Source organism: Mya arenaria, chromosome 12 (genome assembly GCF_026914265.1).
Source record: "Mya arenaria isolate MELC-2E11 chromosome 12, ASM2691426v1".
Taxonomy (NCBI): Eukaryota; Metazoa; Mollusca; class Bivalvia; order Myida; family Myidae; genus Mya; species Mya arenaria.
The window spans coordinates 26,979,667-27,006,544 of NC_069133.1; the positions used below are offsets into that span (position 1 = coordinate 26,979,667).

The 26,878-nt window shown below is 36.5% G+C and overlaps 2 protein-coding genes across 2 annotated transcripts in view; one reads left to right on the forward strand and one right to left on the reverse strand.

Annotated features, from left to right (window-relative positions):
• The first annotated feature begins 3,957 nt into the window (after nt 1-3,957).
• On the forward strand, nt 3,958-8,647 carry LOC128211803 (sodium-dependent glucose transporter 1-like). The gene is made up of 4 exons (XM_052916875.1): nt 3,958-4,317; nt 4,755-4,923; nt 5,793-5,909; nt 6,674-8,647. Exons 1-4 carry the CDS (start codon nt 4,210-4,212, stop codon nt 7,816-7,818), a joined length of 1,539 nt encoding a protein of 512 aa, XP_052772835.1. The 5' UTR covers nt 3,958-4,209; the 3' UTR covers nt 7,819-8,647.
• An 11,466-nt stretch (nt 8,648-20,113) lies between these two features.
• Nucleotides 20,114-26,878, reverse strand: part of LOC128211798 (complement C3-like) — a 41,064-nt gene continuing 34,299 nt past the window's right edge. Inside the window, exons 39-42 of the mRNA XM_052916867.1 lie at nt 25,659-25,802; nt 23,120-23,209; nt 22,663-22,801; nt 20,114-20,877 (exon numbers count right to left, since the gene is read on the reverse strand). Coding sequence (XP_052772827.1) covers nt 20,757-20,877; nt 22,663-22,801; nt 23,120-23,209; nt 25,659-25,802 — 494 coding nt within the window. The 3' untranslated portion in view covers nt 20,114-20,756. The remainder of the gene's footprint in view (nt 20,878-22,662; nt 22,802-23,119; nt 23,210-25,658; nt 25,803-26,878) is intronic.

Here is a 26,878-nt window from a genome sequence, read left to right on the forward strand (position 1 = left end):
ATATATATATATATACTGTCAATAAACAATTATAAGGTATTTTCGCCGGTCCCTTGGGAGTTCGAGCCGACGGGGTTCGAACTCCCAGGGACCGGCGAAAATATCTTGAGCCTCGGACATTTCTAGCCAAGCGGTAATGCTTACATTTAGTTTAAATGAATCGGTCCTTTTCGTCAAGTTTGAGCCATCGAGAAAATCGAGCCAAGCGAGTTCGAGCCAAAAGGGTTCTTGGCTCGAACTCGCTTGTATGCGATCGCTCTACATATATGTATTATACATTAATATATTAATAATAAATGCATCCTAGACTCTTAGCGTCTGACTGTGCTCATTAGTCTAGACTATTACGTTTAAACTGTCTTCAACGTTATCGAAAGGTTGAAGATAGTGTGTATGGAATTAAATAAAACACAATAGTATATTTGCGCTCGGTCGTTGGAAAAAATCTTAGATTAGTGCGCCAACTTATCAGAGAAAGTAATTTTCCCTTAAATAAATGTGTGTGTTCGTGAGTTTGCCGTGCGTGCATGCCTGTAGGTATGTATGTATGTATATACGTATGTAACATATGTATATTACTCCGAAAATGTGTTCTAGGATAGCCCAATTACACTCTTCTTATTTTCTATGGGGTTCATATATGCCACTAACAATCAAAGAACCCCATAGAAAATAAGAAGAGGATGCTGCAACACTGTTTACCAACCAAAAGGATACTGCAACACTGTTTACCAACCAAAAGGATACTGCAACACTGTTTGATCAACCAAAAAGATACTGCAACACTTATGGAAAATACTAATTACTGATAAAAAGATTATAACCGTGTATTTAATAGCTAAAAACGCACAGATGATTGGTGAGTGATCAAAGATTTACTGTTATATACTATCGTCTCATAAGGTAGAAATACCGGGTTTTCTGCACTTTTCTTTCAAATCAAACTTGGTATCCTTCATTAGAACCATTGTTTTCGCCATTTATTCTTTCTTTTTAGTATATTTAAACATTTGAATTAATTTTGGTCAATTTTATTTGGGAGTAAGAGTGCATCTTTAAACTTTATTTTTACAGCGAATGTGAAGAAACACATTAACTTATACTAAGTCACTCTCATTGACACAATACTGTGCGAGAGGATGGTCTTGTGTTGTGGGGGAAACCGGAGAAAGCCCACTTGTTGACAACTAACCAAACTCACATGCGCCCTGGCCTGGAATCGGACCAGGTTTACCCTGATGAGAAGCGAGTGCGCTAACCGGACAACCATAATAGCACTGTGTTATGGGGGGACCGGAGAAAACCAACTTGTTCGGCTTGGTGACCACCTAGCAAACTCCCGCCCAGGCCGGGAATCGAACCTATATTACCTTGGTGAGAAGCGAGTGCGCTAACCACTGCGCTAACCGGACAACCATTATAGCATTTTATCTCGCATTGTTCAATATATGTTAATGATTGAGCTCTTATTTAAATTTGTGATTATAGTTTATTACTGTTACAAGCCTTTTAAGCCCATTTCACACGAAATAAATTGTTTCGAAGTCTGACCCTTCAAAACATGAACGAGCCCATTAAAGATGCACTCTCACAGATTAACCGTTTTGACAACTTTTTTGAATTTGTCTTGGAATGAGCCAATTTTGGCGTAAATTTATGTATGGAAAACCGGTTTTATAAGTTTGACTTGAGACTTTTTTTAAGACTAAGTTGTGATCGAACTCAATTTGGTGATCACGAAATAATTTGAGACCGTTCTCAGCCGAGTTTTAAACTCAGTCTAAACTTTATTGATCCGCATTCGCGTAAGCGGTTATTTTCCGCTAAATACTCTTCAACTGGAAGATGAAACGCGAGCTTATGTCAACATCGGGGTCGTCTGTCTGTGGCCAAAATGAACGAGTTCAAGAATAGCCAAAATGAATGAGTTGAAGAAACACTCAAGCAATTGGACTGATTCAGAGCGGCACGCACAATGGGGTGAAATCTTGATGGAGATAAATTCGTAAGGCCTAACAAAAAATATGTTTGTTTCCTGTAACATGCTGAAAAAAGATGGGTCGGTAGGTAGGGATTTTTTTTTTATTCTTATTTTTTTTAATGTTTTTAAATGTCAGAATGATCCAATATACACGTTTATTATTTAAGGTGAATTATTTTAAAACGAATTCAGTGTGATATATAGATTCAAACTTCCTGCCTTAAATAAGCTAAAACTGCTAGCTTGACAGCCATTGTACATGTATTTCAGTTGTAGCATGCATCCTTTTGAAGGGCAAGACCTGGGTTCGACTCCCAGCGGTGGCAACATTATGTGCAATTTTGAGCATTGCCAGTATGTTCACCAGGGAAGCAGTTCATCTTTACACTTTGCAAATATAACCAAGTGAAAAAGTGAATCAAATAACATTTAGACAATTTATTTTTGGCAAATGTTTTAAACAAAACTTTCAAAATGCATACAATTTGTTGTAATAAAACATGATATTATTGCACAAACTATTTTAAAATAGACTGTGTAATAATATCAAGTTGTATTACAATTAAATGTACATGACAACTATTATAAAATAAATCGCTGTTACAACAAGAACTGGCAAGAATTTTCAGAAAACATATACAAATCAATACTTCGAATGATAAATGACTAGAATCAATGACTAAACCATTTAACTCTTAGAGCGCTGTCAAAATTGTACAGGTCTTTGGGACCAGTGTAGACCCATGGTCTACGCTGTTCACTGCTTGGACACTTAAACCTTACCTACTGACTCGGCGGCGAATCAGTATCAAAAAAGCATCATTGGCTCGTTCCAAGACGAAAAATAAAAAAAAAAGTTTAACATTCAATATGTGAGAGTGCAGCTTAAACAGAATTAACCTTTCACACCCGACATTACTCATAACTGAAGTTGAAAGACAGACATGCTAACACAGTGTGTGTATACCACGTGATAAATTACGTCATATATGCTACGTCGGAAGGCAATATTTTGCTTAAAATCAAAGATAACTTTTTGCTTACTTCACCATTTTAAATGCAACAAAGGCCAGTCTATGCATCTTAAAGAGCCCCACCTTTGTTTTATAACCGGAGTTTGATTAGGTGATTAGTTTCATCAAACACTTCGACAAACCTGTTTCCCAAACATTGTTTTGACAGTGCTCTGTCAGACAGCCGTATCGTGAAAAGGTTTGTCGAAGTGTTATAAGAAACTAAACTCTCAATCAAAATTTGGTAAAAGACCGAAGGCGGGGCTCCGTAGGCTGCATAGACTGCGCTATGTTTCATTTAAAATGGTAAAGAGAATTAAAAGTTATCATTGTTTTAAGTCTTCGATCCAAGCAAAATATTGCCTTCCGACGTAGCATTTATGACGCAATTTATCACGTGGTATACACACCATGAAGAATGTTTAGTTTCCACTGTTTTATTAAATCCGAAGGTCTTTTATGAAATGTATGTAAACAAAGTTATAAAATGTGCCAAACCGAGCAGTTTGAGTTTGGGTACGCGGTCGTACAAGACTCCGATAAGTAGGGATCCCAACCTGTAGCCGCACGAGTTCATGGTGAAGATAAGTGACGTCTGCTGCACGCTCGTGGAAAGGATCTGCTGTAAGTCCACGAACGCCGTGCCAAGCTGACCATACGTCCAACCCTATTTTAAAATTATATTTCGTTACTGACATATTATGTTATGGCCACGCTGTGCCAATGAGTGACAGTAGCCCGTCCAGGCAGTAAATGGCTCAAGAGCTTTAACTGGAGAGATATTTTTCAGTGCCGGGCTCTGGCAACGCGTGGCCTTTTATAAGTCTGTTTCGAATAAATGTTCATTTTCTTGAATGCAGTAATGTTAGCATGAATTGTGGAAAGCCAGACTAGGTAGCCACTTTAAAGAGAAACAAGAAGATAACTTACCAGCAATATGAAGTTAAAGTATACAGAAAGTGTAATTATGAAGTTCCGCTTGTGGCATTTATTTTGAAGTACATTTAATCACGTTATCGCCGTATGACAAGTTACAGATGTAGGTAAATAGCCTTGGTTGAATTGTAAATTTTATTTTTTAAGACATGCACTGAATTAATTTGAATTGAATCTGAACACGATTGTGTTCATTTTAAATCACAAATTTATTCAGATGCGTTGTGCTCAGCAAGGAAGTGGTCATTTTCACAACCAATTCATTTGCTGTTGGTCAAAATGGACAAGGGTTGCTTGAAAGCAAAGAAAATGTTTCAGTTTGAAAATAAATGCCACAAGCGGAACTTCATAATTACACTTTGTGTATACTTTAACTTCATATTGCTGGTAAGTTATCTTCTTGTTTCTCTTTATATATCAATCTAAAATAAATGGATACTTTTTAAATTAACTATCTTCTTATATTATCAAAGCATTTAATACCAGTGAAAAAATGTAAACTACGTGACATTGTAGTTCGTCTACCACATTGAATCATGAAACTGACGTCATAATAGTTTTCACTCACCGCGAAATGTATAAAAAGAAAGTGGCTACCTAGTCTGGCTTTCCACAATTCATGCTAACATTACTGCATTCAAGAAAATGAACATTTATTCGAAACAGACTTATAAAAGGCCACGCGTTGCCACAGCCCGGCACTGAAAAATATCTCTCCAGTTAAAGCTCTTGAGCCATTTACTGCCTGGACGGGCTACTGTCACTCATTGGCACAGCGTGGCCATAACATAATATGTCAGTAACGAAATACAATTTTAAAATAGGGTTGGACGTATGGCCAGCTTGGCACTGCGTTCGTGGACATACAGCAGATCCTTTCCACGAGCGTCCAACAGACGTCACTTATCTTCACCATGAACTCGTGCGGCTACATGTTGGGATCCCTACTTATCGGAGCCCTGTACGACCGCGTACCCAAACTCAAACTGCTCGGTATGACACGTTTAATTACATTTCATAAAAGACCTTTGGATTTAATAAAACAGTTTAAAGAAGACATTCCTCATGGTTTATTCAATCTTGATGAAACTTTGCTAGAATGTATATCTGTTAAACTTTAGTTATGTGCTAGGTCGTGTGTAAAAGGTCACTTCTTGAAAGAGGCTCGTACACTTTTTATGGGACCAGACAGTCAAACAATATATTTTGTGTGAAATGGGATTAAAATGCTTGTAAAAATTATAAACTATAAACACAAATTCAAATTAATTCAATTATTAATATATATTGAACAATGCGACATAAAAAGCTACAATGGTTGTCCGGTTAGCGCATTCGCTTCTCACCAAAGTAACCCGGTTTCGATTCCACGCCAGGATGCATGTTAGTTTAGTTAGCTGTCACTAAGCCGAACAAGTTTGAAAAAATGAAAAAAATAAGACCAGAATAAAATGTAAACGAGACCCTTTTGTACCACGTTTTGTAAAACTTCATGAAATTATTCAGAACGCTTATCTTTAAGCATTCTTATAGACTATGGTATAAGTTTTGTAACTCGGTATCTCCGGTCACTAGGCCAAACAAATGGAGATGAAGTTTGCATATTAATAAAAGCAAAGCTAGAAGCATTATTGGCGTGTATTGTTGGAGAAATTTATTAATCGAGTACATGCCACATTTCATTGAGCTAAAACCTCATCTCAAAGGCTACTACTTTAAAATATTGAACAATAATGGTTTATGTTTACACGTTTAGACATGTTTAAAGGTTTGATTAATAGCCATGGCATACATAGTGTATGAATTAAATGGGTAATTTGTTCAAATATGTTAGAAAACGTAACTGTTTAGCCTAATTCCAGGACTCTTGACCATATTGAACGGGGTAACAAGCGCCTTGCTTCCGTGGTGTTCCTCCTTTGGGTTGTTTCTCTTTGTTCGTCTCGTGGACGGGACGCTGTGTGGAGGCAGAGACGGAGGTAAGCTAGTCGTAATGACGGAGGTAATCTGGTCGTAATGACGGAGGTAAGCTATCCCTTATGACGGAGGTAAGTTATGCGGTTAGCTAGTGGTAGACACGGAGGTAACCTAGTCGTTGAGACGGAGGTAAACTGGTCGTAATGACGGAGGTAAATTAGGAGGTAAGTTAGTATTAGAGACAGAGGTAAGCTAGTCTTTGAAACGGAGGTAATCTGGTCGTAATGACGGAGGTAAGCTTGGAGATAAACTAGTCGTAGAGACGGAGGTAAGCAAGTCGTATTCAGTTTGGCGATACTTGTTCTGAGATTGTATATACTGTAAATGACAACTTAACACATGTACGTTTAATATTGCTTGCCACGAATCATAAAGTCGAATACTAACTATAAACAAGAAAATACTAATACATAAGGAATGTTATATTAGTTTGGTTGTATAACTTTGAGTGGCTTGTGTGAAACCATGTCGTTCTTCTTCTGGTAAGTCCGTTAATATTTCTGTCCGTTGAAAATACGGTGTTGCAATACCATTTTGGTTAGTTGGTACACAGGGGACCAGAAACAATCATCAAAGTATTTTTATAAACTGCACAATATTTCATCATATAGATCTTTCAAGCAATTCTCTCAAATATTTATCATATACGAGCTTCAGTTGCCTAACGTAATACTTGCGCCTCGTTCTGGGGCTGGCCGATAGGTCGACGTCATTTAACTGCTAGTCACCACTCGGGACGTTTCTTATAATAGCTCTTTCGTTTTAGGAGGAAATGCAAAGGTGTCGTCGTGCTGGGGATTTGCCGTTCGTCCGTACATGCAGGCCTTACATTTTACGTACGCATTTGGGGGAATTATCTCACCCATTGTAACAAGCCATTTTCTCGCGCCTAGAATCACGTTGCGCAACCCGACAACTAACGTCTCGTATGGAAATGGTACAAACACCAGTGCGTTTGTACAGTCATCGAACAGACACGGGGATTACAACAACAGTATGGTCGATGATGAAAGAGCTGAGCATTCATTTACGGTAATTGATACAGATAAATGGGGAACATTTAACAATTCGAATAGCATAATAGACGAAACAGTTGTATATGGAGAGAGTCACGTTCATATTGCGTTTGCGGTAACAGGAATATTGACGGCCTTGTCTGGATGCCTGTACCTCGTGCTGTACGGCTTCGGGTATGAAACTGTACCTTCCTATCAACCCACGGTGGATTCCCCACCGCAAAACGTCATTAAAGATCATGGTATTCCTCATCACACAAGGGCATCGTTATCTAGATCACAGACAGTCGTATTTCTTATTGTATTCGGGGGTGCTTTTGTTGCGTACTGCGCCATTGAATGCAAATATCAGTCCTTTATTATGCCGTATGTCACTAATCAATTGAAGTGGACGAAACAAATGGGAGCCTTTCTTATTGCCCTTGTCTGGGCCTCATTTGGGAGTGGACGTTTTGTTAATATATTCATATCGAGGTTTGTGTCTTCCCAAAATATGATCATCGGTTACCTGATTCTTCTACTGCTCGCATCTGCTGGTGTCTATCTGGAGGGAGGGTTGGGTGTGGCACATACCACGTGGATTATGGTACCCTTGGCTGCATTTGCTATGGCACCAATGTATCCAACATTTATTGTTTGGATACAAGAAAACATCATGGATTTTACCGGTAAAATTAGCGGAATTTTTATGTTTACAGGAGCCCTTGGATTTATGATTGATCCACTCTATATTGGATATTTGATGGAACATTTCTCGCCGCTATACCTGATATATATCAATGTGATTCAATGTTCGTTTTGCCTGGGGATAGTTTTGCTACTTACATGTCAAATAAGAAAGCTAAAGAGAAAGATTAGGCCCGGTAAAGCGGATGAAATTCTTAGTGAAACATAACTGTAACTTATGTCACAAATGGACTTGTGTTGGAGTGCTAAACCTTAGAGACGTCTTCTCCTAATCTAGTGACCTAATCTTGTGGACCAGCAGAACGATGGTAGTGTATTTTGTAGCATTTGTTATACTCAAAATACGTGTGCAGCCTTGAAAAATCTGACGTTACATCATGGCATTTCCGTTCTCAAAAAACCAATGCAAATGTACGCAAGAAAGCACTATTCATTTGAACCGACATGGAAGCACGTTTGTTTATACACACTCTTTTAAAAACTGATGCAGGAACTGTTGGTATAATCAGGTCACTCTAAAAAAAGTACACTGCAAAATAACATGAAGATGTTATTCATACATAAAGTGCAATTGTTTCCTGAATTATACTTTTTTGAATAAAACCAAAAACGAAAAAGGAGCTGTTTTAGAATGCTCTGTATGCAAACGATCTACATAATTATATGTATTATGCCTTAATGTATTAATCATAAATGCATCCTAGACTCTTAGCGTCTGACCCCGTGCTCATTTGTCTAGACTATAACGTTTAAACTGTCTTCTGTGTTATCTAGAGGTTAAAGAAAGTGTGTATGGAAATAAATAAAACACAAATTTGCATATTTGCGTTCCGTCGTTGAAAAAAAAATCTTAGATTAATGCACCAACGTATCATAGTAGGTAGTTTCCCTCAAATAAATGTGCGTGTTCGTGTTTTAGCATGTAAAAGTATGTAAAATATGTATATTACTCCGAAAATGAGTTCTTGGATAGCCCAATTACACTCTACTTATTTACTATGGGGTTCTTTGATTGTTAGTTGCACACAAATATATATATGTGTATATATATATATATATATATATATATATATATATATATATATATATATATATATATATATATATATATATATATATATATATATATATATATATATATATATATATATGCCACAACCCAGAGTGTTTGTAGAACACGCAATGAGTCATGACGGCGTTTTTTATTGCAATACTGCGCTCCGATTGGATTAGTGCGACGTCATTTAACTAATGATATACGCCATTATAAATAACAGCTTCTGTTTTATACAAACGCATTAATTCGGTTACATTATTTGAAGAACAAAAAATCAATTGCAGAAGATACTGCTAGTTTTTTATTGCAATAAATAATTATCTAAAATGTAAATACAAGGATTAAAGGTGTGTTGTGGAATTTGCACGCGTGCCCTACTGCATTCATACAACATAAACGCAAAAATAAATCATGCGGCCAGTTCTTAATTGGTGCAAACGATAGCTTCATGATCAAAGTCTGATCTAAACTGAAGACATGGACAAATTAGAGAGTTGTATTGTTCTTGAGATACTTATTTGTTTAATGGTTCATTGGGAAAAAAGCATGGTTCATGTGTGATATTATGATTTATATTGACCATAAATGTTTTATAATTGTTTATGACAGTATATATCATGAAAAAGCATTTAAAGTATGTTCAACCTTGTTAACTTCAGAGAAGGAATCATAAATGACGCAACGCCATTGGTCCAGGACTGGTCACGTGGTGACCCCATATTTTTCCGTATTGGGTCACCAATTTATATTGTACCAAAATGGCGTCTATTTTTCGATTCCGATGAATATTCCGATGAATACATGAAAAATTTAAACATGTAAACAGGTTGTCGACGTGATATATACGTTACGGGGCTAGTAGGTGACCCGATATTGGATATACAGGGCGCAGGAATCCATATTCGGGTTCGAGCTTCGCTCTCACCCGATATGGTTTCCTTTGCCCCGTATATCCAATATCGGGTCAACCTCTAACCCCGTTACATATAGTATTAATTTAGTAACTTGAATGGAATTTTATGCTGACATTTGTTAAGCGAGGTTAAATGTATGTTACTCATCAGACATTAAAATTGTTTGTCCCTTTTGATTCAAACACAATCTAAGAATCACATTTCGCGTATTAGTTCTGACAGCAGACGGCCCAGGCATCCGTCGGCGCGATGTTACACTTGTAGCCATCTGGGCATCTGTCTCCTCCACGCGCGCAGTTCAAAAGGCTGCCGTCACTGCCTACCTTAGGAACACCGTTGTGGCAGATTTTCACTGAAAAAGAACAAACACATCGATAGTCAAATTCTTATAAATGAGTTGTAATGTATCCAAAGCTTGATACAACTGATTGAATATCAGGTAACAGATACTTCGGAACCAGTTAACTTGTAACTGATATGAAAACAGCAGTTCTGGTTTGATTAATTTTGTTCATTGATAGCCAAACTAATTTCGGCACAGCTAATGCCCCTTAGTTCCGGCTTTAGTAGAATAGTGTAAGTATAATTTTGTTGTAAAGTACCACCAAGTATTTGATTAACAAGACAGTCATATAAATAAGTGACAACACTGACAAAAAACAACAGATCCTCATTATGCGAAATAATGATGAACATGGTTGTCCGGTTGGCTAAGTGGTTAGCAAACTCGCTTCTCACCTAGGCGACCCGGGTTCGATTCCACACTCTCGCTTAAACTCGGGCCAACGAGAGTGATTTTTATAGTAGTTACCTTCGGAAAACACTGTCAACCTTGGCTTCGCCTCGGTCGACAGTATTTACCTCAGTTTGACAATATGCACTGTCACCCTCAAGGCAGTCAATACTTATATAATATTATGTCAGAATAACGCAGAAAAAATACTTCAAAAACGTCATATTGACTTGTCTAGTTATAGACCGGAATCAGTTTATCATACGACGTTATAATATATCAAGCATTATTATGTAATAATACACATGTTACTATAAATAGTAACATTTTCCTATAAAAAATCGTTCCCGAAATAATGATTATCGTCTCCGCCCGTGAGATTATCACGGCACGTCAGGGCGATTATGGCATAATTGCCTGACGAAGACGAGAACGTGCACACTGACGTCGTTTTCACGAAAATAAAAATGGCCGCCGTATACTTGGTGAGCAAAATTTAAACGTTAAAAGCTTAAAAGGGATTAAAATGGAACTATCGGTGCAATAATAGTGAATTTAGTATTACCAATAATGACACCTTTCATGTTTCAGTAACGAGTTCTACCTGAAACCGTACCGGATGTTTACATTCGGTAAAGGTCATAAAGCAGTAAGACAAGGAAATGTTTTGTTGAAACGTTTTGTTTTACTATATTCGCTGAGAAATTATTCCAGCGAAATGGCTAGGGTCATTCAAGCCGAGATTCTTACGAAACTGCTTCTAGGCTTGATCGACCCTAGCTATGCTCACCTATTGAAATGAACACCACATCAGCCGATTTAAAACAGGAAATATTTAAAGAAAGGAAAAACCGCAGGCTTATTCTGAAAACACGTACCAAAAGGTTTGCTAATTTGATTTCCAGTCTCTCGTTATATTTCGCAGCTAATGCCATTCAAAACCATTTTGTTATATCTCATTCTTAAGACTTTTAAACTTCATGCAAATTATCATATATGACATATCCTTTATTCCACAAAATCATGTTTTTAAATCCATTTGAAATCATTGACAAATGACAAAACATCTGTATTACACAGGATAATACATGGTTGACCATGCCTTTTGGTTGATAATTGCCCCAGTGAAAATAATTACCCTCGGGCAATTATTCCTTCCACTGGGGCAATTTTCAACCAAAAGCCATGGCCAACCATGTATTATTCTATAAATATCACAGTTATTTACTTATTAGCTGTGAAATATAGAGTTCATATTGACCGCAAATTTTTATTAATTATTTTTTGGTCAATCTGAAAGCATTTTTCGCACCTTAAAAAATAAATAATTTTATATTATAACGAATCAATATGTAATTGCTCTTACCGTAGACGCAGCAAAGGAGTACAACTATTGACAGTTTCATGTTCATCTTCTTTATTTTTTTTCAAATCGTTTATGTCACACAAATATTTTCTGCAAACCTTTCCGAACAAATAACATCCGGTCCACGTAGATCTCGCTAAGCGAATGTAAAGCAGTCGTATTTGCACGCGAGATAACACTGAGTTCTAGTGTTTTACGACTTCAATACCATATATGGGAAGAACGTTCCCCTTGAGTACTAAACATTTAAGTGACTTGCTTATGGTTTGTAAAATGCACTCCTTTGAAATAACGAAATAAAGCGTGGCAAATCATAAGGAGCACAGCGATTTGATGGGAATGGACTCCTGCTTTGGTGTCATTTGATCTGTACAAAATTAAGTGACATTTAACCTAAATATTTATTTGTTTCTTGAGATTTATCAAAGGGGTTACTCCTACCAACTATCTAGCATAAAATAACTATGAATAACTGCCGTTTAACAATGTCAGAAAATCTCGAAATGCCTAAATAGAGGAAAGTGAAACATCTTAAATTTCTGAAAGTATCCTAAAATAATCTCAAAAAGCGTTCGGATAAGAACCGAAATGGACCAGTCCATTTTTTTCATAATATTGTATTTAATAATACAATCAACCTTATTCCTATTTCATTAATTACCTATCAATAATACACTAACACAAAAGCCTTTAATTGTGAAATTATGTATAAATTAAAAAAAAACCCATACATGTTGTGGTTACATTACACTATTACTTCTGAATTATTCTTATGGCAGACGTTGTAGCCGAATTTGGGAAAGAAGTAATAGTGTAATGTAACCACAACATGTATGTACTAAACACATTTAGATCAAATTTAAGATGTTTCTCTTAAGCAGTGTTAAAACAAAAAAAAAACACCAAGAGCTGGAACCCTTCAATGTTGATATTTGCTCAAATATCGTCTTTGAAGACCATAATTTTCATTAGCGTTTATAACGCGATTGAAAATAATTATGGCTGTGGTGTTGCGTGATTGGTTGATTGATATTATCACGTGATGTTATCAATGTATCGTTAAGAGGTCAACATATCCACCCCTTCATAATGTCCCGGTGGCCGTGTGGAATAGCCAGCTTTTTTTTACTTTGTCTAGACATTACCGGCGTGTGTGCGAACCCCACTAAAACCAAAATACTTTTTATGCTATAATAACTGTATTTTTTCTGCACTTTCGATATCATAGGGTAAAATAATGATAAAATAATTGTTTTCAGATGCATAACGGGAAAAGTTATTTTTGGTCCAAAAACATGAGAGAGTCATTTAAAAAAAAACATTTGATAAATATAGTCGGCTGAACATACCCCACAACGTATTAGAAAAAGTAACGCAATCCCGCGGAAAAGGTCAAACAATGCGATGAATATGTAAACAATATAAAATAGATCAAATAGATCCGGATGTTCAGATATTTTAAAACATGTTATTGCTCTTACCGTAACACATGTATATGCATCGATTTAAACGTGCAAAACTAGATAGTGGTGGTGTTATTATTTATGTACATGATAAACTGAAAAATACAGTAGAACTTTTTAAGACAACATATTACTCGCCATTAACTATCACAACACAGTATTTTCCACCAAGAATAATGCAGCCAATGACTTTGTTGGACATTTAATTTCTAGGATTGTATTTTCATCTTTAATTGGTCTGGATCGGTTGCAAGGTATGGCTTCTTCTGGGGCCGTATTCAATAAGCATCTTAGTAATAATTTTCAATTAAGTGAAAAATTGCCATTTTTCTAATTTGAATTTTAAGAAAACGAACGATGTTTGTACACCAAAAATATGAAAATAAGCAAGATAATGGTCTAAACAATATATGCATATAAATAAATCTGATAAAAAGTAGCGGGTATCTAAAATAATCGTTGTCAAAAATTACGAAATTCTCACTAAGTTTAAAATATTCACTAAGATGCTTATTGAATACGGCCCCTGGTGGATTACTATTATTGATTAAATGACGTGCAAACCATGAGCGCGCTCAGCTAAATTTCATTTTGTCTGGGTGTGTCCGTCTTTTAACGATATTAGTAAGCTATATATTAAGAAATGCTTTTATATAAGACCGTCTGTATTTAACTATTTACAATTGCTGCAATCAAATAACAGAACTGAGCTTATTAAACTATGTATGTTTGTTAAAGACTCTCTTTAAGTTATATCTCCTTTACTTAATGTTAAAACTTAATATGGTGAAAATTGTTGATCCTCTGATTTAGATAGATTATACCAATAACAAAATTTAACTAATTTATTGAAACGTATAAACGTATTAACTTTGTGTTTTTGTTGTTGTTGTTTATATACTCGTATGTACTACAATATTTGTTACTATGCATACACGTTGACATTGTTAATTATAAACATATGTGTTGTTGACGATCTGCATTGTACAAGTCGAAATAAACTGACTGTCTGTCTGTCATGTTTTAGTCCGTGTTGAGTCTGTCTGTCTGTCATGTTTTAGTCCGTGTTGAGTCTGTCTGTCTGTCATGTTTTAGTCCGTGTTGAGTTACACTTTTTTTGATCTGCATACCTTGTTTTAAATAATGTATTTGCCTTTTCGGATAAAATCCGAAGCTTATGCACATCTTGCCACAAGACTGATTACTGCTCCGAGGTAGCATCACTTATATAAGCCTTTATATCAGTTCATAGGTTTATATGTTTATCATAGAATCACCTTACATGATTGACATCTTACCTATTTTACTGGTTTGGAACCATCTATGCCATGGTATGTATGCTCAAGTGGCAACATTTTAAGGACGGGATTTACTTTAGCATTTGCGATTTTGTCAAGTTTTACAATACAGGTTATGTATAAGAGAAAATTGACTGTGAGAATGTGTGCAAAAATGCAATTTGAGTTCTGAGTCCAAGTGCAGTTATAAAACCTCGAAGAATGCTAATTTGGGTCAACATGCCTTGAATTACAGACACACGGGAGTTTGGATGACAGACAGTGACACTGAAAATCTGACACAGATTAACAGGTTGAGCTAGTTTTTGGTATATTTATGTATGAAAAAATAATGGATGTGTTTTTTTATAAAGAAATGCAGGAAAAGGTTTACTTATACGGACTAAACTGCGTTGTTTTAAAAGTGTCAATTTTGGCATGAAATCTATTGTACGAGTATTTAACTATTTCTGGCATAGTATTGTTGCGCCACAGCTGTTAGCGGGTGTCGTCAGGTTGCAGAAAGAATGCGGCTCGAACATTTCAAGTAATTTTATTACGTGAAATAAAGTTTCAACTTCTTCAAATAATTTGGTAGCGTGTCTCAAATTAACCAAAGTGTCTGCACTTTCAGAAAGTCTCAAATCATCAAGTTTCTAAATCTAAATGAATGCCAAAATGTTCCAATTTCGTAGAAAATAAAATGATAGCCGCAGAATAAATGTGATTCATTTTAAATCTTTGTAAAATTATCAAACATCAAAAATCAAAATCAAAATCAAAGTTTATAAAATAATCAAAGAAAACTAAAAATGCGGCTTGTCTCAACGAAAACTTAAACAAAAATGCTATCTCCCAGCAATTTCCTGGAATTTGGCCATAAACTGGCCGGAAATGGGCCGAAAATTAGCCGGGTCATTTTCTGGCCGGTGTCAAAACAGAGCGGCCCGTTTAAGGCCAGGAAACGGCCAACTCTCGACCTGACACTTGGCCGACGGCCAAGAAACGGCCAGAAAACGGCTAACCTCACGGTAGCAGAAACAGCGGCAGCCATATTGGATTTCTATGAAAAACAACGTATAGTTGAAAAATTCAAAACTGTTAATCGATTAAATGATGCAACATAGCAACGTTCAATCAAGCAAGAAGGAAGCTGTGAAACATCCTTCAAACATGTACAATAATTCGTTCTCTAAATAACGCGAGTACAATTGTTATACACGAAGTCAAGAATAGTTACTTAGCAATTATGCAGGTCTTAAAGTGGTTTTCATTATCATCTGGATTAGTTTACCGTTAATCGTAAGTACATGGAATAAACGACATAAACTTGAACATGCAATACAAATTCGCGGCATCCCTGTCAGATTCATATCATGTGTCATAACAAAAGAAGGAATTTAGAAACCTCTACGTTAAGTTTGCACAAAATTATGCATAAGGTTGCCTGCTTAATGTAGCCAAATGTATGAAGTTGTGCAAATGCACAAAAAGCATGAAAAGTATGCCATAATCTTTAACATTTGAGCGGTAAGTAAAATGACATGATTTCATATTTCTTGTGTCCAGATGCGGGTCGTATCAGTATCACCATAAACCATAATCAGTATCATATATCCTGTCCGGTTGATCAAAATATGCCATTTTCTAGTTTTCACTAGTTTTTCATCTTTCGCTTAATTTGTTTTAAAAATTGAATCGTCTGTATGCATTCTTACGCGCAAGCAAAAAGACAAAATTTTGTGAAAAATAGACTACGAGAACTTGTGTGAAAAGATGTGAATAACTTTCATGCTTGAACGGTGCCATTTGAGTCCAGGTTCAGTTTAAAAAAAAAACCGTGGAAACTGGCAATTTTGGCCGAAACGTCATAAAATTTAAGATGCACAAGCGCTTGGATGACAGACGGCGAAACTGCAAAACCTGACACATACTATCAGATTGAACAAGGTTTTGGTCTTTTTATGTATAAATTAAGATTAATCGAAACGGATTTTCGTAAACATAGAGGGACAGGTTTACTTGACTGCCCCTGAAAATCAAATCACTGAAAAAGCTGAGAAGATTTGTATAGTGGGTGTCAATATTTATGAAAACCCACAGAAACAAGTACAGTAGTCGAAAGTTTAAATAATGGCACAGGGTCAACGCCAAAGACATAGAACACAAAAACAAACAATCACAAACCAGAAACATGGAACAACAGCACACAACTCCACAAACAATACACTACATATATGATACATGAAAACAACTAGGGGTGTTTATTAAGGATTGTTAGGTACCGCCTTGGAACGGTCAGTTAAATGTAAATGTACTGGGGGTTTAAACTATTTTGTGTGCACAACCTCACTCTTATCCCAACAATCCCGAATAAAGTAAAAGCGTAAATAGTAAATCTTATCAAAGTATGCATTAACTTGAGGAAACTTAATAATAACACAACTAATAAAAAAACTAATAGGTAAACCCCAAGTACTTTTATTATAATTTGCAGACGAAAGAACATAATTCAGAGTACTAAGACTGATTTAAATGACGCAAAGCATTGACATGGTCAGGAAATGTTCATTTTATGAACATATGGTATCCATTATCTTTTTTGATCTTTTAAACATTCGAAAATGTACTGAGTTGAACTTTATTAAATAAAGTAATATTTTTGGGAATTTGGCAAAGGAAGCAGGGAAATGTAATGGCGTCAGCAGTTTCTCGTTGAAGACTAATGTAATGAGGTGTACTGGACACTACCTAATTATTTTCATATGAAGAGAAGGGCACTTGATAAGCATTATTGAAGTGCATTTATGTGTTAATATGCGATATATTTTGCTTCTTAATCGATGTCATCAGTGCCGACTTCTTGCTGTTTACGTGTGTATTCGCGACTGCTCTCCAAAAATCAAAGCACTAAGAGTACTCAGAGGCTAAGGGAATATAATTTGGATAGCCAGCTATCCGAAAAATGTTGTCCAAAATTATACACTTATATAATCAATGGCTTACCTTTCATTGTATATTACTTTTCACTGCACTTTTCCATATGTAAACTGTAGATACCAATTCTCGTTATTGAATTGGTCAATTATTCCTTGCATAAATTGTATCGCTAAGCCAGAATTTCATGGCATCCGCCATTTTAACTGCTGGTTACAGCGCACTGATTTCAGTAGATGGATATAAATGTTGTTTTACTGATCAGAGTTAAATGAAATGTTTAAACTGTCATTTATTGTTAGTTTATGTCTCTGTTAGAATATAGACATACTTTACTTGAAGTGTTTACGCAGTATATATCTAATATTGTTGATCCTGTTGCGTACTACTTGTAATCTCATTGTGCGGAATGCTGTTGCAAGTCTGGCACTCTTGATATCTGTATTACCATGTGTTTAACGTTATTATAGCTAGTGAATTATTATTGTAAATGCGCCTTGTATTATATGAAATAAGCTCGCTACTTGTAACATTTTGTTTTATCACTTTCACTAGTCTGTTGTCTATTTTAGGAATGATGGCACTGACCAAAGCACTCATTCAGTTTCCCAGTATTGCTGGATTCTTAAAGTAGGCTTTTGATTGGTTACCAGCAAGCCAGCATACTTGCCAGCATTCAACCAGTATATATGTGAGAGCGCATCAGTCTCTGTACCAGTTGCTAAGTTCAATAACCGCGACATTTGCAAACATAAAAAAACATAACAACGAACTTTATTTCTCTAACCAATCTTCCTACTTGCATCTGTATTCCGAAAGGTCATTAAAATATGTATTAAGTATTAGTTATTAATATAGTGAATGTATATCAAGTAAATTATTTGTCTTCTTGATATTAAGTAACAAACATTATTAAATTTAAACTTTTAAAGCAAGCAACTGGTCGCAGCTGGTGCGCGCGCATGCCATTTATGCATCCTATTAATGAATGTTGAAGTAAACATAAACGAGTAAATAAACATTACAGTTCCTCTCGCATCTGATTTATATATGTTTCTATAGGCTGCATGTAAATCGAGTCAAGATATTTGTTACCATAACGAAGGTAACTAGTATTAACCTGGGAGCTTGATCACGGTTTGTACGCCTAGGGTCTAGATGATCATCACCATCAACAAGATCAACATTTAAGAGAAACGAAGTCTAGACCTGGGGCGTATAATCCTGTACATCAAATTGCCAAACACCCGAACACCGAACGGCATTCCTGACCGACTCGGGTGCTTACAGTATAGTGGTTGTCGAGACTTATTGTAATGACTTAAAGCATTGGGGAGTCGATCGCAAGATGCTAACACTCTTTGCTATGCAGATGTAGGAGTGCAATACGATTGATATAATAGTTGCATGTTTGTACGAGTGGATGATGTAAATATTATCTTCAATTCAATGGATTTGCAACAACTTCTTTCATACTACTTTCATATCATGCATCAGGCACAGCCTACTACTTGAAATATCCATTGAGTTAAAATAAACATATGGATTGTTAGTGCATATCACCAATAGTATGCAAAATTGACAGGCCAGTCTCTTCAACATACTTTGTAAGGATATCATTCACAGTCACACAAATTTCCCTATAAAACAAATTTCCTGCGCAAAACAAACAAACAGTTTTAACACAAAAGTGATTTTCAGTTTTAAAGTTACTGCAGTTGACGTTTACCTCAAGTCGCCTATTAAATGGTTTGCGTCATTAAAATCAGCCTCGTCACCTACTTTACCTCCCCCCCCAGACTCTCAGCACTTTCAGCATTGTTGGATCGCTATATCGCATGATCGCAATATCACCGTTATAAATATATCAATTGGGATCATGTTAACCTCGAAAGCGTCAGTTGCATTTTCGCAATTACGCTTAGCGTTTTACCTTAAACTGTTAATCACAAAAAATACGCATAGTATAAGATACTGGCCACTAACTTCAATGTATTGAAAATATCTAACACGTATTATTTTATACCTTTTAAAATATATGCATATTTTGAGATGCTAGCCACAAACTTAAACGTATTGACATTATCACTTCATTGATATTATTTTTAAAGGTTTGGTATGCAGAGTAAAAACAAAATTATTAAAAATATACTGATACTGATATAACGAACATGCTTTGTTGGCCTTGAAAGATTGCAAATTAAGCCAGTTCAAGTCTCATTTGAAAAAAAGAAACAAAGTGCAAATTAGGCATTGTTTACCATTTATATTTATACATAAGTAATGGTTAGTAAGGATTTGTATCAGGAGTTCTCTTTTTCTTCTTACAAGCGGTGTGGGCTAGAAATACAGTTTTTCAGGGCGGGTCATCGACCTACGTCGTACCATTCATATTGTAAAAATAATTCCGCCATTTTGGATGTAAAATGGTAAGATTTATACTATTTTTCCCATTTTTAGAACAAACTTGAAACAGAATCAAGTTATGAGCCTGTTTGTCACTTTTCCAAATTTTTTACAAACTCATTTTAGGACAAAAGCTACATTTACATGGAAAATTGAATCGACGTCAATCAACCACGAGTTCACAGGGTCAAGTGCAATGCGTTTTGCTATTTCTCACTGTTTTAAACTAATTACTAATTTTGTTGGTAAAATCACCAAAAATATACAGCCATTTTACATTTCATGGCCCATTGTTGATATGTTCTTTAACTCTTATGCTCATATTTCAATGAATTATAAATAAATCTTGCAAAGCTTGCAATTTTATTGTATGATGTAAAAGAGAGGCAGATATAGAATGTTCGTATAGAGTTTACACAATACTAAAGAAAAATCCGCGACTTTATATTTGCTGAAAAAAACTATATTTACAAAACTAGAGTACGTGCAGGTTCACGTTGACCTTGCTCTTTGGCAAGCATCATTCTATTCTATTCGCAGCACCTCGGCCATTTTTATCGAAAACAACCTCTTATGTATGCCGGTACATCGGTTAAAGTAGTTCGTAAATTTTTGAATTATACCATTAATTAAATGTAGTGTTTTAGAGCTGTATTTATTGATCTAAGTTAAATTGATTGATTGCAAGTGAAGTGTATTATTGCAAACATAATTAAGATTCCCGAGAGTTAAGTCATAAAGTTAAACTGCTAAATAAAATTACTACACGATCTGTTTGCAGCGGACTTAAACGTACCACTTTTTGACTATGTAAACCGTCCAAATACATCAGAGGTTGTTTTCGATAAAAATGGTCGAAAAATTCCGAATGGCATCATTCATCGGACAGTGTAGTAGTATATACAACTCTATTGGAGGACGTTCGTATCAATAGTCAGCACTTGTTTCAGCTCTGTTGATTTGCTAGGAACACGTTTCGCAGAGTCCACATGTTTACGTGGTACATCCTTTGTTCTTCCGCAATTGGTTGGTGAATGCGGCCATCACTCTTGTCAGGGCTTTGCTATATTCCGGGTCAATTACAAGAGCAGTTCCCATCAATTCCCATCGGTATCTGAAAAAAGTGTGGAAAGCACGATAAACAGACATTCTCTTGTTTGATCATTGTTTTAGTTTTTTTGCCATACGCTAGTGCCAAAATTGTAGGTCATGATATATTTATTTCTTTTAAGGCTTTTGTATGAGTTTCCAACAATTTGGTTAAACAATGTTTCAATGAACCTAACGTCAAATTATACCGGAGACGTGCCTGAACTGCAGGTAAATCATAGCCATTCATTTACCTTTATGACCCCTCAAAAACGAATGACGCAACGCAGTTAGTACAGTATATAGGTTAATCGATTTATCATCAAAATACATGGAAAGTATCTAAATTATATATTTTTCTGGGAAATTGTAAGGTGGCATATGGGTAAATCCTTTTTTTTAATATGTAGGCCACGACTTTCTAAATAGATCCCACGACTAATACCATTTTGTTCCCTCGACTTAGTTATCTCGTGGTCACAACTAGGTTATTACGTGGCCATGGTTGACTACCAGGTCGGGTGCCAAATGTAGGCACATTAAATTTAATCTCGCATCTATATACGCGGGAGGGCTCATTCTAATTCGTTTCGTGTAACGATTCAAGTTTTTGGTACCCAACCTTGGTTTTCACTCACACCATATAAGTACACCACTATCCAATCTACGCACTTACAGCCCTGCATGTTCCCATCTTGTGAATCCCTGTCCATCTTTAAAACCGGTGATCCAATAAGGTACCAAAGTTCCGTACGATTGGCACTCGCGTCCTCCCGGATGCGTGCATGCGCATATATTTACCCTTATATGGGCAAACGCGCATTTTGTGCGAACTTATTATTGGGGACAGGATGGTAAGTCGAGGCGTCTACGTCTAAAGTAGTCGGAACAAGATAGTAAGCCGAGGCGTCTACGTACTTAGTCGTCGGAGCGGGATAGTACGACGAGGCGTCTACGTACTAAGTCGTCGGAGGAACGGGATAATAAGACGATGCGTTTTTTGTACTTTTTTTCGGAACGGGAGAGTAAGACGAGGCGTCTACGTACCTACTATTCGAAACGGGAGAGTAAGACGAGGCCTCTACGTACTTCGTTGTCGGGAAAAAGGGGTAGTAAGCTTAGGCGTCCACGTACGCAGTTGTCAGAGGAACGGGGTAGAAAGACGAGGCGTCTACGTACTTAGTTATCGGAGCAGGACAACAAGACGAGGCGTCAACTGTGTCGTAGGAAAAGGAAAGAGAGACGAGGCGTCACGGTATTTGGTTGTTGGAACGGGAGAGCAAGACGAGGCGTCTACGTACAGTATCGTAGGAACAAGAAAGTAAGATGAGGCTTCTACGTACTTACTTGTCGGAACGGGATAGAAAGACGAGGCGTCTACGTACTAAGTAGTCGGAGGAACGGGATAGTAAGACGAGGCGTTTACGTACTTTTTTCGGAACGTGAAAGTGAGACGAGGCGTCTACGTACCTACAGTTCGGAACGGGAGAGTAAGACGAGGCGTCTTCTTACTTAGTTGTCGGAGGTAAGGGAAAGTAAGACGGGGCGTCTACGTACTTAGTTGTCAGAGGAACGGGATAGTAAGACGAGGCGTCTACGTACTGTCGTTGTCCTTCGGTTTCGGGGATGACATTCTGAACTGTTGCCCTCGGGCTGTCGGCCTCGGGGCACCAGTTCAGAAGTCATCCCGCCACCTCGGGACAACAGTTTTGAGTGTTGCACATATGCCTTTGCAACAACTGTATAATATATTAATGCAATACAAATGGTTTAAAATGAAGTTACCCGTATTACAAATACGATTACATACTCGACTCTGTCGCCTTGCTTGTACTCAGTTGGATCTTTCCCTAAGACGTAATACACGTGATTGGGTTTGAGGCTCGGGAAAGAGCACGAGGGCATCCACTCGAACTGCAGCTCTGAGTCCACTTGTACCTGCACAGTTCCTGCGAACACGAAATGATGAAAGCAAACGTATGTATTCGTTATTTTGCCATTAACGTATGAATTACACTTCCAAATAGTAAACTAGATTCAAAATCATTAATAAAACAAACTATTAATTACTTCAACATTTAACTTTATGACATATAAGCACGCATCGTATGTTCAGTTGACTTAAGTATGTAGTTTTGTCGACATATTTATGTCAACTCGATATTTGTCGACAAAATGCGTTGATGGCCTATGTCGAGTTATCTTAAAATGTCGACAAATAAATGATATACGTTTACGTATATGTATGAAACTATACGTCAACCAACCATTAATCAGGATTTCCGACACAACGGCTGTTGAAATTCTTCTGTTTCTAACCGCATCGAATCCAACGTCACTTATTTTGATTTTGTAAACTGTAAAAGAAGCTGTTTGTGTATAATTTCTCTTTTTCACATATCATGATTTTTGTTATTCAAGAATTGTTATCAAATAAAACAGAATGAGACCAGACCTTCGTCACATACCTAACAACATACACTTTAAACTTGTAAGTCAGTGGTCAAATACAAAACATTTGCATCCATGCTTTAAATATTATTTAAGGCCGTCCACAACAAAAGTGGGTGGAAAAGGCTAAATATTAAAAGGTTTATAAAGTTTATGTTTTATTTAGTTTTGAAGAACAATCCTCTTAGGGAGTAAAACATACATCCTTTGCGATAAGTTTTTGGTAAGGAGGAGTTGACCAAATTTTACGAAAAAGATTTTATCAGATTTTGGATAAAAAAACATTTGCATATTTTCTGAAAAGTTTGTCGACAATATAACTTTGTTTTGTGTCAAAATGCCCTAGACTTTCTAATCAACAATGACTGGTGTTATTGGTGCTATCTTTATAAATAAGAAAGATACTCAATACATCAATTAGTTTTAATTATAATGGATACACTTCATTTCCTGATTACAAAAAATGCACATATCTTTCTCAAAAAGGCGCAATCACCACAAGGCCTCAATACCTTGTGATTGCGGAGTACTGATTATTTTAACACGAAAACGTATTCATTTTGTATAAGGACATTTCGAGAAAAATTCAAATGCTTTTATATTAGAATTCTGTACTATGGAAGGCCCTTTTGATTACAATAAAGAGTTGAGATTAAAGCTTGATGTGGGTAAAACACGTCTATTAATTCCAACATATAAAGTGTTTATACACACCTTGACCCACCAACTTGCTTTGTGAAGTTGAAAAAGTAACATAAAAGAAATAATGGAAAAGGAGAAATCTAAACTTTACTGGATTTTTTTTTATGGAGGTTGAAGACGTAGACTTAGCTTTAAGCATGTTTACCATAATTTGCTTTATGCAGGTTGAATGAGTGAGTAGACTAAGCTTTAAGCATGTTAACGTAATTTGCTTCGTGCAAGCTATAGGAGTAGACTAAGCTTTACGCATGTTCACCATAATGTGCTTGTGCGGGTGGTAGGAGTAGACTAAGCTTTACGCATGTTCACCATAATGTGCTTGTGCGGGTGGTAGGAGTAGACTAAGCTTTACGCATGTTCACCATAATGTGCTTGTGCGGGTTGTAGGAGTAGATTAAGCTTTACGCATGTTCACCATAATGTGCTTGTGCGGGTGGTAGGAGTAGACTAAGCTTTACGCATGTTCACCATAATGTGCTTGTGCGGGTTGTAGGAGTAGATTAAGCTTTAAGCATGTTCACCATAATGTGCTTGTGCGGGTTGTAGGAGTAGATTAAGCTTTACGCATGTTCACCATAATGTGCTTGTGCGGTTGGTAGGAGTAGACTAAGCTTTACGCATGTTCACCATAATGTGCTTGTGCGGGTGGTAGGAGTAGACTAAGCTTTACGCATGTTCACCATAATGTGCTTGTGCGGGTTGTAGGAGTAGATTAAGCTTTAAGCATGTTCACCATATTGTGCTTTGTGCAAGTTGTGTAAGGGTAGTTTAAGCTTTAAGCATGTTATCGTAATGCGCTTTGTGCAAGTTGTAAGAGTAGACTAAGCTTTTCACATGTTCACCATAATGTGCTTGTGCGGATGGTAGGAGTAGACTAAGCTTTACGCATGTTCACCATAATGTGCTTGTGCGGGTGGTAGGAGTAGATTAAGCTTTACGCATGTTCACCATAATGTGCTTTGTGCAAGTTGTGTAAGGGTAGTTTAAGCTTTAAGCATGTTATCGTAATGCGCTTTGTGCAAGTTGTAAGAGTAGACTAAGCTTTACGCATGTTCACCATAATGTGCTTGTGCGGGTGGTAGGAGTAGACTAAGCTTTAAGCATGTTCACCATGATTTGCTTTGTGCAGGTTGTAGGAGTAGACTTAGCTTAAAGCATGTTCACCATAATGTGCTTGTGCGGGTTGTAGAAGTAGACTAAGCTTTAAGCATGTTCACCATGATTTGCTTTGTGCAGGTTGTAGGAGTAGACTTAGCTTAAAGCGTGTTTATCGTTATTTGCTTTGTGAAGATTGTAGGGATAGACAAAGCTTTAAGCGTGTTACCGTAATGCGCTTCGTGCAAGTTGTAGGAGTAGACTAAGCTTTAAGCGTGTTACCGTAATTTGCTTTTTTCAAGTTGTAGGAGTAATCTTAGCTTGAAGCATGTTTACCATAATTTGCGTTGTGCAAGTTGTAGGAGTAGAGTAAGCTTTACGCGTGTTACAGTAATTTGCTTTGTTTAAGTGGTAGGAGTAAGCATTTAGCGGGTTAACTGCAATTTGTTTTGGTGTTTGCATTGTGCAAGTTGCATGATTAGTCTTAGCTTTCATCGTAATTTGCTTTGTGCAGGAATAGACTATGAAAATATATACGGGGTGTTAAAGCATGTTTACCGTAATTTGCTTTCCGAAAGTTGCAGGAGTAATTTATGAGAAGATCTACGGGCTTTTTCGCTTTGGACGGCTTTTTACTTTTTATCGACCGAACATATGCTGCGTACGCTTCCATTATTTCCTCTTCAACAGCGTTTGAACAGCCTGTGAAATAGATGCTCCTCAATTATAACATTTTCAATGAAAGATAAAAGTTCTCCTGTAATAACCAAATACAAAGTTTGTATTAACTTTCAAGAATACGTCGATGCACTTTTATTGATTTATAGCCTTTTAAATCCACAGCCGAATTAAAAATAATTGTAATCAGTTAAAATAGAAAAAAGCTATTGTCACACATTTTTAAGGAAAACGACCCAAATATTGAGCTAGTTATGTGACCACATACAATGTTGATACCTGGTATTTGCGTACTGATTGATAAAATGCAACATAAATCACCAATCAATCTCCTAGTTATTGCTCCATATAAGGTCTCTGTCACCAGGTATGAATACGGTTAGATTTGAGCTATATAAGTTTGTTTATGTTTACACGTTTTTATGCAATATTGTATTGATGTTCCATTAAGTAACGTTGTTATAAAAGTAAAAAAAAATATTACAAATAAAAGAAAAGAAAACCGATTTAAATGGCGTCGCATGTTTTGTATCATGATCTCATTGTTACGGCAAAGAGAAAAAAAATCGCTGTAATGAGTTTGACATTGTGCAGGTGGCAATTGCCGTACGACATGACTTAGCACTATTAGAATTGATAGATCCAAGACCTTTAACATGTGGCAACAGACACAGCCGGATATATAAGAAAGGTGATTTTTCCGAACTTATCTCCGGTCCTCCGACTGGAGGTTTCTTCGTAAGGACGGCAACCTTTGCAGAAGTGCTTACGATGTATTTCAGACAGATATGACATTTAAATCAGCTGCATCAGAGAGCAACTAAAATTTAATTAAATATTCGACCAAACGGGGTACGCGTAGTCTTTTGCGATGTACCCACAACCTTCGACAGGTTATGGCCTTGTGGTCTTCTCTACGAACAAAAAGAAGGTTCTCCACCTCTTTAGGTTTCTTCTTATCTGTCGGACCGCAAACAACAAGTTGTTATTTCAAACATTTTTACAACTTGGTAATCTTTTAACGCCGGCGAACAACAAGGTTCCTTTCTTTGCCCTCTCATTTTTCTTGTCTACATAAACAACATTATCGCAGACATTTT